General features: G+C 41.2%; 1 protein-coding gene across 2 annotated transcripts; it reads right to left on the reverse strand.

The window, feature by feature from the left end:
- Positions 1 to 1,046: 1,046 nt before the first annotated feature.
- LOC115834415 (selenide, water dikinase 1-like) lies at positions 1,047 to 2,225 on the reverse strand. Of its 2 annotated transcripts, XM_030809163.1 has the most exons (2): positions 1,476 to 2,225; positions 1,047 to 1,268 (listed from the first exon to the last, which is right to left on the reverse strand). In XM_030809163.1, exons 1-2 carry the CDS (start codon positions 2,223 to 2,225, stop codon positions 1,047 to 1,049), a joined length of 972 nt encoding a protein of 323 aa, XP_030665023.1. The 2 variants fall into 2 exon arrangements, with proteins under 2 accessions (XP_030665023.1, XP_030665022.1); XM_030809162.1 differs by having other exon boundaries at positions 1,047 to 2,225.
- Positions 2,226 to 11,382: the final 9,157 nt, after the last annotated feature.

Consider the following 11,382-nt stretch of genomic DNA (forward strand, 5'->3'; position numbering starts at 1 on the left):
TAAATATTTATTTGAATAACAAGTTTAAGTTCGAGCTGCAATGTTGGCAATGCAGGTTTTTAACACAGATCACAAAAAGCGTGCACAAAAAAGTACTGGCGCAAAGGACAAAATAATGCTAAGAATTAGGCTAAATAGCTGCTGATTTTAACAAAAGGCCTGAAATCACTATACAAAATATAAAATGTATTAAACACTACCATCCACAGAACAGTCTTTATTATTGATTATATTTAAAAATTATTTGCGTAATTATATATTGAATTGTAAATGAGTATTATACATGAACCTCCATTCGGAAGGCAATTCCTTGTAGCACTATAGAACATCTAATTACATTGCAAAAAGTATCCTTTTTTGCTATCGATAAAACAGTTAATGGTATTACTGTAAATATCAGGAAGGCTACAAAAAAAGAAATAAGATTTCTTTTTTGTCTTCAGAGTGTTTTCCATGCAGTGAAGCACTTGCTGTGTTAAACTGAATGCACTACTGGAGAATGTTCTGGGTCCGAGATGCTCTTGAGAGACAAGACTAGGCTTTTCAAATCAAACACTCAAAGGAATCATGCAACCCTCTTAGGACTGGGATACCGTCATGTGCCACTTACCAATTCTGTCTTTCCAGAAAACTATTCAAGACGCTTAAAAAAAACATCGGACTTCTTGATAAATATACATAAAATGAAGACACCAACTGCTATTTGACACGACTACTGGTAATGTCTGTGCTATGTGAGACCACCTTTAAAAAGAACATATGCGGCAAGAGCTAAGTGTCTAAAGATTCAAAATGAATCAACAGTATTGGATAACAATCTAATTCTCAACTCAGAAGCTGCCTCAAGATTAGGTGCATCTTCAGTTAATGTAACAGGAAAAGAAGGCAATGGATTTTATTTTATTAATTGTATCCACTTACAAACCGACCTAAGGTCACCCCGATGTGTAGACACAATGAGATTTTTGTTGTTTATAGTCTTTAATTGAAGTGGTAAGGGAAATAGATCTATTTAAAAAAAAACCAAACAGCTATTTCTGTCTAGATTAGGAGGTGGCCCCGGGTGTGGGATTCACGTTTTGAGTAGCCACTTGTGGTGCGACCTCGATGATCCGGGGTTTGTCTATGATTCTCGCTGTGCGATTGCCCTTCTCTACAATCCCAATAATCCATGCTTGGTGGCCTTCACCATATTTGGGGGACTTTATCTCTGCACAGAACCGAGCTGCTTGCTCACGTGGTAAACAGATCAGAAGGCCGCCTGAAGTCTCCGGGCAGGTCCCGTGCATGAGGCCGAACATGTTTCCGCAGGCCTTGCTCACCGCAGCCATCTTGGCCAGCACCAGGAGGTTGTGAATTACAAACGACACCTCGTTCCTCTGCTGCTTGGCCAGGTTCTGCGCATGGCCCAAAATCCCGAAGCCCGTGATGTCAGTGGCGGCGTGGGCATTGAACGTGTGCATGAGTCCTGCAGCTGTCCTGTTGAGCCTTGCCATGTTCATCATCGCCTCCTGGTAGGCCAGCTCTACATCTTCTTGGGTGACCACTAGTTTAATCTTATTCCATTTCTCAGGAATATCCAGCCACTGGTGCACAGCCACTGCCACCTGTGTCCCCAGGGGTTTTGTCAACACCAGCACGTCCCCTGGCACTGCATTGTCTGGCATGATAAATTCACTGGGCTGGCAGACAGTGGTAGCGACTCCTCCCAGGACAATCCAGGGGTTTAGTACTGTTTGGCCGCCCGTTACAGACGTTCCTGCTCTCTCAGCTGCGTCTTTGAAACCTTGGATAATCAGAGGCATCACTTTATCCCTTTCCCTGTCGGTCATTTTATTACTGACTCCAAGGAGCATCAGCATATTGTCACATTCCGTGACCCCCATTGCATAGAGGTCACTGAGGACATTGGCACATGCTATCCTGCCCATCGTGTAAGGGTCGTCTACGATCGGGTAAATGTAATCTGTGGTTTGAACCAAGGAAAGCCCACTGTGCCTCAAAGGAATGACGCAAGTATCCATCCCAATGCCCAGCCTTGGCGTAACGGCTCCCAGAAACTGCTCATCTTCTTGGAAGTGGTTCTCATGTAAAGATTCCAGCAATTTTTGCAGGACATCTTGGGGCACTCTGCAGCCTGTGCCCTTCAGTTCAGTGAATCTGGTTAGCCGGAAGCTTTTGTCCAATTCGTAACTTTCCGGGTTAAAGGACTCCCGCTTAGACATGGTTCTTGGGCCCCGCTCTCCTCACAGCTCAGCCCCTCCCCTCCCTCTGCGGGTTGGCTGAGTTCTTTACGGATCCACCTGCTCGCTTTGCGCCCTCCGCGTCCTCCGGATTGTTGGGTTTAACCCTCTCAATGACTCTGTGAGGTAGGTTCTATCATTAGGCCTCTTTTACAGATGAGTGAGTTTATGCTCAGAAAACTTACGAAGTATTCTTGAAAATAAAACTCAACTTGAATATGATTGTGAATATGCTTCCACCTCTAAGTATAAATGTATAGAAAATACAGAAAACAGGCATGTCAAACTGCATTATGATGGGATCAGCAAAACCTAGATTCTGTGAAACTCTAAAGAACAGACAAATCACAGCCTGGGCAACATACCGAGACTCTTTCTCTACAAAACAACAACAACAAAATTAAAAATTAGCTGGGTGTAATCGTACGTGCCTGTGGTCTAAGGTAATTTGTGTTTTTAGTCATCCAGTTTGTTGACACCCAGATGCTTATAAAATTCTCTTACAATCTTTTTCTTAAATATCTGTAAGGTCCATAGTAATATTCTCTACCTTGTTTCCCCTCATTTTAGTAATTTGAGACTTTATTTCTTGATCAGTCTAGCAAAAGATTCTTAATTTTGTAGAAGGTTTAAAATTTTTTTTTTGAATTTGCTTACGTTCCTTATTTTTTCTATTCTATTCTTGATTATTCTCACTAGAATATTTGTTATCCTGCTTACCTTAAGTTTAGCTTGTACTTTTTCCAGCATAGTAAGGTGGAAGGTGAGGCTATTTATGTAAAATTTTTTCTTTTTAAGTATAGTTATTTACTACTCTAAATTTCCCTCTTTGCAATTCTTTAGTTGCATTTCATACATTTTGATGTATTTTATCTCCATTTTCATTCATATTATTTTTAAATTTCCCTAGTGATTTCTTTAACTCTTTTGGGTTTTTAGAAACTTTTTTAACTTCCACGTACTCTATTTCTCAAATTCTAATTTTCTTGCATTGAGCTCAGATAATTTATTTGTATAACTTCACTCATTTTAAATAAACTGAAAGTAGTTCTGTGGCATGGCATATGCTCTATTCTGGAGAATGCTTCATACGCCCTTGAAAAGAATATTCTGCTGTTGTTGGGTCAAACGTTCTGTAGATGTCTGTTAATGCCAGTTGGTTTATAGTATTATTTTGGTTGTCTAGTCTCATGGTCATTTTGGCTAGATTGTTCTCTTCCTCTATGAAAATGAGTAGAACAATCATTATTATTTAATTGCTATTTGGCTCGCAATTTTGTCAGGTTCTGTTTTATATATTTTGAGGCTCTGCTAGGGGCATGCTTCAGTTATCTAGGCCCAGTGAAACAAAGTACCACAAATTGTATGGCTTTAAACAGCAAAAATTAATTTTCTCACAATTCTGGAGGCTGGAGGCTGAATCACTAATAAATTTCCACCTGATTGCTTCATTATTTTTGACCTTGCTCTGGGCTCCATATTCTTATGATTCTGTCCACATTCTTTTGCAGGAGATATTTTTGAGGCCAGGCTTTGAGGTTTGTTCTATCCCCCCAGTGAGATCTTCTTCTCTTTCCCTTATTATCTTAGACTAGCCACTTCCATGGATTACCTGCAGCTCTCATGAAACCACCAGGCTCCTTGAAATTGCTTTATCCCCGCGATTTCCATTTATTTTTGAGAGCAACCTTGGATTTGAATGTCCTGCCCTCTGTCTCTCTCTTGGGAGAAATCTCTGAGCCACTGCTCCAGACGTGGGGCAGAGACACTCTCAGCTTCTGCTGGACTGACATTCTTGTTTCATGAGTAAACCATGGGTCTGAGGTGAGAGCTTGATTGTCTTGGTTTGCTCCTGGTGGCATAGAACATTCACCTTATATGCCATCTGGTGCACAAGTGACAGGAACTGCAGCATTTTGACCTTCTATTCTGGAGTTGAGCCTCCTATATCTCCTACATAGGTGGAACTTGAAAGCCAACATGGCCTGTTGGCCAAACTCAACTGCAATTTACCCTCTGCCTATGAAGCTTGTGAGGATGAGAAAGGATGGTGGCCTGACCCTCCTGATTAGAAGCATACCCTGGCTGGAATCTGCAAGTAGAGATAATCTAGTTTTCCTGGCCATACTCACCCAGATTGGAGAGAAGGGGAAGAAAGCAGGCTGTGGCCCAAGCTGCACAAACATTAATTCTCACTGAGATGTTCTTGGTTAGATGTTTCCTCGTCGGTTTACAAGCTTAAGGCACTTCCAGAAACTTTAATACTTTTAATACACTGTCCACCCATTGTGCTTGTTTCGCTGTGGAGTGAGTATTCAGTGCTACACTTGCCTCAATTCTGAAAGTGGGTCTTTGGATCCAATTGAAAAGTTGTTAAAAAAAAAATTAAATATTCCTAACCATTATCTTATTCAATGCATAAAATGTTTTTGTAAGTAGCAAAAGGAGAATATTTTCCCACTAATAAATAAAATTATCTAATTTTGCTGCAGTTTTGGTTAGTTTCAGACAAGGACCTTTGAGAATACAAAGTATATTCTCATTGATTTTGCTGCTGAGGTGTGGGTGATGATTTTTCTCTTTTTTTCCTCATATTTCCTCATATTTACTGTTACCTCGTAATGTCTTTTAAAGAATAATAGTTAACATTAAGAAAATATATATCTATGTTTCACACTATACAGAATTTTCATCTATTTCTCATAATATGCATGCTTAGCAATAGTTACACATAACTTCAGGTTGCAGCCTCAGAAGTCACTGCAACCTGTCTGCAAGGGTGCTCAGGTGGTGAGAAGCCAGCCAAGAGGGACTTGAGAGAAGCAGCCAGTGAAGAGGTGTTCTATGCTACTGGATCCCAGACAGAGGAGCACATGAAGACCAGGAAGGGAAGCTGACTCTCCCACGTGTCCCTCTACTGCCATTTATTGTCTAAGCTTAACATCATGCCATTTGAAAATAAATATTTATGATGATTGGCTCCATTATGATAAAGTAGCAACGTAGGTTGGATTTGAAACTCAGAGACAATAAATTATTAACAGGCCCATCTAGTATATAATTCAAATTTTCTTAATTACATGGGCAACTCCAGATGATCATTTCTTGTAGAAAACTACAGTTAATCTTTTCAAATAAACAAGACTTTTCAATGCATGTATGTTTGCTTTTTCCCTGTCACTCCCCTGGGTTTAGTAAACATCCCTCTCCCCTTCCAGACCTCAGGAAGCTCCAATTCCTTCTTCCTCCCCAAGCCCCTCTCTGGTTTCCAAAGCACTCCCCAAATTCAAAAGTAGTCTTAGTAAGATCCAATTCAAATGAGATATGTAAGCAAGATGGGCAAACAGGTAAAACCACTTGGTTGAGAATTGGAAAGATGAATTCCCACCTTCCCTCCACATGTGTTTAACAGGGCACATTTCACATCTAGGTCCATAAAACCCAAATCATGGTATCAAAAGGTACAAAAGGTATAGGAATAACTCTTTCACAGTAAGAAATAAATACATCGGTAGTCATTTTATTTTTCTCTCTGCAAGACACACCTGGTATGGGGCTTAAGTCTCTGAGATGTTCCAGGAATCAGGGATTAACATTGATTTTCTTTCTTTTTTTTTTTTTTTTTAAAGTACTCATCAAAATCTCTTGTAAATCAGAGGAATTGTCATGCTCAGGATAAACAGTTGGTGGGTGGAAACTGGCTTCAAATACAGGTGTGTTCTCCCTTTGAAGCCAGTGCCCAGGGCCAGGCTTGGTCAGGATGGGTCCTGCAGGTACCCACTGGCCCAGTCTTCACAGGTAGCTTCTTCAGCTTACCTCGTAGTTTATCAGACGAGTCTTCTCCCCAGGATCTAGCAACTAGACTGTAAGGACTGATGCAGCAGGGGGTCCAGATGCCTGTTTCTTCCACCAAGGGCCAGCATCCATCCAACGGACCCTCCAACGGAGGGTCTGTCTGCCATACTGATGATTAAATGTTTAATATCGCCTCTACTCTTCTATCCCTACAGCCATGTTTGTGAGAAGACAGTGCTGTTTTCAGTTCTACCCAAAGTGGTGTCACTAATAAAGTGCCAACACTATAAACATTTACTTAGAACCTACAATTTTCCAAAGACTATTCCCCATCTGTTGGTGATTTTTGTTAAGAATACTCTTAACCACTTTGGGAGGCCGAGGCGGGCGGATCACGAGGTCAGGAGATCGAGACCATCCTGGCTAACACAGTGAAACCCCATCTCTACTAAAAATACAAAAAATTAGCCAGGCGAGGTGGCGGGCGCCTGTAGTCCCAGCTACTCGGGAGGCTGAGGCAGGAGAATGGCATGAACCCCGGGGGGCAGAGCCTGCAGTGAGCCGCGATTGCGCCACTGCACTCCAGCCTGGGCGACAGCGAGACTGTCTCAAAAAAAAAAAAAAAAATACTCTTAACAGCAAACCAAAAATATTTTTTTCTAACAAGTCAATATCTTGTCTTTAATATCTAGCTATTTGATTAGTGACAGATACAGTATTTTTACCAAAGTATTCCTACTCTATGACTAATAATTTTTATTATTGCTGTCTTTATTACAAATTGTCTTCAGCTTTTAGATCTCAGTTAGCATCTTTTCTGTTACACACTTTGTATTTTAAAGCATATTTTCTGAACCAATTGTCTCAGGCTTTAGAAACCTGTAATAAAGTTTGTGTCATGCTCTTTCCAAATGACAGGGACCACACTCTGTTAACCCTCTCGGCATTTGGCATAATGTCCTTATTTTAAGTGTGCAGTACATACTTTCAAAGTTTTTCTTTCTTTTTTTTTTTTGTCAATGATAGTATTGAAGAACTTGAAGAGGAGAATGGACTGTGTTAAGGATAAGATAAGCAATTTATTGTTTGTCTTCTAATATATTAACTGCATTTTTTTTTTGAGATGGAGTCTCACTTTGTCACCCAGGCTGGATAGCAGTGGCACGATCTTGGCTCACTGCAACCTGTCTCCCAGGTTCAAGCAATTATCTTGCCTCAGCCTCCTGAGTAGCTGCGATTCCAGGCACATGACACCACATCCAGCTAATTTCTGTATTTTTAGTAGAGACAGGATTTCACCATGTTGGCCAGGCTGGTCTCCAACTCCTGACCTCAGGTGATCCACCTGCTTCAGCCTCCCAAACTGCTGAGATTACAGGGGTGAGCCACTGTACCTGGCCTCAATTGCATTTTATGTTTTTCCTCCTGAAAGAGAAAATAAGATGATTTAAAAATTCACAATTAAATTTGTCAATATGATCTCACAAGCAGGAGGTCATATTCTATAAAGTGAGGCCCATGCTGTGTTTCTGGTCCAGCTGCAGAGACAAATGGAAAGCGGCTTCCTCTATTCTTAGATGTGCTGTCAAGCAAGGTGGCTCTGTGCTTGTATCATTTCTCCATCATTTGCCTCCTAATGATACACATGACAGCTGTGTGTAAAATGTACTCAGAATTGATGACCAGTTTTCCAGCTTCTGAGTGTCACTTAGTTTGCTTGTTACATGGATTTGTGACCGTCTTCTTTGCTAATTGATGCAAGAATCCACTATGAAGTTCTTCTATTTTTTTTAACCTGGTGAAAAGGCCAACAAATATTTTAGAGAAGTATTTCAGAGTAAGATAAACAGAGTCATAGTTTTTGTTGCATCTTTAATTCTGAAGTAACATTTTCCTTTGGGCTGTTGTCCAAATCCTCTTTGATATCTATCATCCTTTATTATGTGTCAGACCTTAAGAAAAGATTCCTGTATAGCAGGAAGTTTCACAGCCTAAACATGGTGATATTGTGTTGATGACAGCAGAGTGACACACTGGGATAGCAAAACACAAGAGCCCTTCTCCTAACTCTGCCATCCCAAGTCCATGAAGAAACAACATTCAGAAACTTCATGAGTCTGGAGAGAGATCTGTTTGTGAGACTTCAATTTCTGTAGTTGCATCACAGGAACCCATTTAGATTTAGTTTCTTTAAAATGTGGGAAGAAAACCTTTGTTCTTCTTACGGTTGAGATAATTTTCACTTCTAGTTATTGCTTAAGTGCATTTAGAATGGCCATCTATTTCAGACATTCTTCCTTTCTAAAGGAGTATAGTTGTATCCATTTACTTACCGAAAGTTTCAGGTTGATTAGCTGCTATTTAGAGAACATGCTAAAATAACAGGACCTGGAAGGCTGCACTGAAGCCTTAGTCTCTTTATCAGCTTCTTTCTGCTATGCCCTCCTTTCCCAGTCAGCCCTAAATCAGTGCTGCATTGGGTCTACTCTGGGCAAAGGTGCTCTGTATTAGAAATCAGAAACAACACTTTTTCTTTGCCTCCAAGGAGTGTCTATGTTACTAGGGGAACAAAGTACTTGAAGAGTTTACACTCAAATGGGGGTGTAGCCAGACTAGGGTAGGGTATCCAAAGAAGATCTCCTAGAGGCATACCAGAGCCAAATTTTGAAAATCAAGAGGTACGCGTTGGGAGAAGAAAAGTAAGATGAAGCTGCAGGTCTAACGACAAGGATGTGGAAGAAGAGGCTGCATCTAATGTCCACCGAAGTCAGGAGTCCAGTTAGGCCATGAGAGGCAGTAAGCACTGTAAGGAGGGTGGCAGTGTTGGGGGCGGATAACGAGATTTGGAGTTTTAATGAAGAATGGAGTAGGAACTGGTAATACGCTGAATCTGCTCACAGAGTAGGAGGAATCAAGATTGAATTGCAGGCTGGGCTCAGTGGCTCACGCCTGTAATCCCAGCACTTGGGGAGGCCGAGGCAAGTGGATCACTAGGTCAAGAGATTGAGACCATCCTGGCTAACACAGTGAAGCCCTGTCTCTACTAAAAAATACAAAAAATTATCTGGGCATGGTGGCGGGTGCCTATAGTCCCAGCTACTCAGGCTGAGGCAGGAGAATGGCGTGAACCCAGGAGGTGGAGCTTACAATGAGCCGAGATCGTGCCACTGCACTCCAGCCTGGGCAACAGAGCGGGACTCCATCTCAAGGAAAAAAAAAAAAAAAGCATGAAGTGCAGATTCTTGTTTGGGAACCTGAGCGAAAGCTGAGGCATTCACTCAAATGGGGACCCGGAATTTGGTTTGGGGGTGGTTAAGCCCGCGTACACTCGATGAGCTTGTGATGCCTGTGCATAACCAGGCAGGCATGATCTGTAGGCTGTGGGACCTGCAAGTGTCGTGGGCTAGAGATACACATGTGAGTTCTTTACATTACATTCCTCAGCACTGTGCCGTCGATTCACAGCAGTTCAATTGTTCAAGCAATATAAGCCAGTCATGTGGCCCAAATTATGCTCTTGGCTGTGCTCTCTGCAGGAATCTGAGACAAGAAGGCCTGAAGGATGCATGGCTTTCAATTCAGCCAGACCTCGCATCACCATTCTTGCTGCTGCACCACACACACTGACTAACTGTCCAGCGTCCTCTGGGAATCTCCTGACTTCACCAAGTTCTGTGCCCAGGAGACCCCCAATCCCAGCAGACTGGGGTGGGGCAGTTGGTTCCCAGTGGGAGTCTAAATTCATGGGGACAGTTGATTGCCAGTGGGAGTGTAAATTCATGTTTTGGTTACATTAGGTACAGCTAGGAGGTGCTGTGTGTGTGTCTGTGTCTGTCTGTGTGTGTGTGTCTGTGTTTTGGGGTGGAGGGGGGAATGGGCTTGCTCCATATTTGCCTCAAATTGGTGACAAATGTGTCCAAGGAATTTGGAATCATTGGCTCCCTCTCTATCACCCCAGGAGAGCTTACCACCATTCATGGTCCTAGCACAACATGTTTGAAAATCTAAGTTCTCCTTTAAATTGTACTTCAGAGGATTGTGAGAAACAGTCTCTGCAACTCCAGAAACAAAAGGAGCTTAAATTGAAAAATCAACGCTATTTAACTAAAATAAAAAGGGCTGTTACCACTATGTCAGTCGTTGCCCCTCTACTGAATTTGTTTCACAGTCTGCCTTCCTATATCACCTTCTCATTTTGCCTTCAGTTTTTTTCACCTGATACTGAGGACTGGGGGATTTTTGTTATTAATCCAATAAACTTTATTGGATTTGTGTTGTTGGATGATATGTTGAAAGATGAATAACCTGTGTGTGTGTGTGTGTGTGTGTGCGCGTGCGCACGTGCATTTATTTAAATGTAATTGAGAGTATCAGGATTTAGACTTCTGGAGAAAATATGCAGTTATAATGTTTAACTCAAGAATTTTCATTGTGCACTTCACATAAAAAACTATTATCTATTTCATTACCAGTTTTCTGATGTTTAATATTCTTGTTAAAATGATTGGAAAAACTGAATTATTTTCAGAATTGTTGAGTTAATGAACGAAAATTAAAGCTGTAGTTAGCAGGTAATGGTTTGCTCTAATATGAATGGGTAATGCCTGATAGGATTAATGCCTTATTTGCCAAGAATCACCATGTAAGAACATGAACTTCTGAACCCCAAGCCCTCGAGGCTACGCCTATGTATTGTACTGTCACCTCTAGTGGAATTTGTTTAGAGCCATTGCTGTCAAAACCTGTTGAAATAATTCACCTAAATACAGTTGTTAAGACAACTCATCCATAAGAAGCAATTTGTTCCCAACTGCAAATGAGATTACTTTAGATGGTCTCTGTGATGTGCAGAAACCCTGAAATGAAATATTACACAGATGAAGAGACGGGACCAAGGAGCTACTTCGACAAGGAGGAGCTCAGGCATTCAGTTTGGGTTGTCGGAATCAGTCTCAGGCAGTCAAACTGATATAAAGCAGAAACCTGCACTAAGCAAAGAGAAGGAAGAGACGTGGAAACTCCCAAGCACAATGAAAGCTAGCCTTTGTACAGAGCTTTGGAAGCATCACACTGCCCTAAATTACTAAACAAAGAGGAGATCATTCTGGCCCCTAATCTTCCTCTTCCACCCCTCTGGTGGGAAGGCAGGCTGCCTAAAGATATTTCATTATATATATCAAATTTTATATTATATATTTACATATTATATATAATATATATACATCAAATGATACATCTCTGGGCAGGTATCTTTTTAGTGTGGAAGAAAAAAGAACACATGAGGTATGAAAGGGAAAGCATAAATGAGTGAATTACATAAACAAAACTCACTGTGGTAAGATCC

Source organism: Nomascus leucogenys, unplaced genomic scaffold (assembly GCF_006542625.1).
Source record: "Nomascus leucogenys isolate Asia unplaced genomic scaffold, Asia_NLE_v1 001492F_34361_qpd_obj, whole genome shotgun sequence".
NCBI classification, from domain to species: domain Eukaryota; kingdom Metazoa; phylum Chordata; class Mammalia; order Primates; family Hylobatidae; genus Nomascus; species Nomascus leucogenys.

Coding starts and splice junctions, on each gene's coding strand:
- LOC115834415 (XM_030809162.1), bottom strand. CDS start 2,225: ATGTCTAAGCGGGAGTCCTTTAACCCGGAAAGTTACGAATTGGACAAA.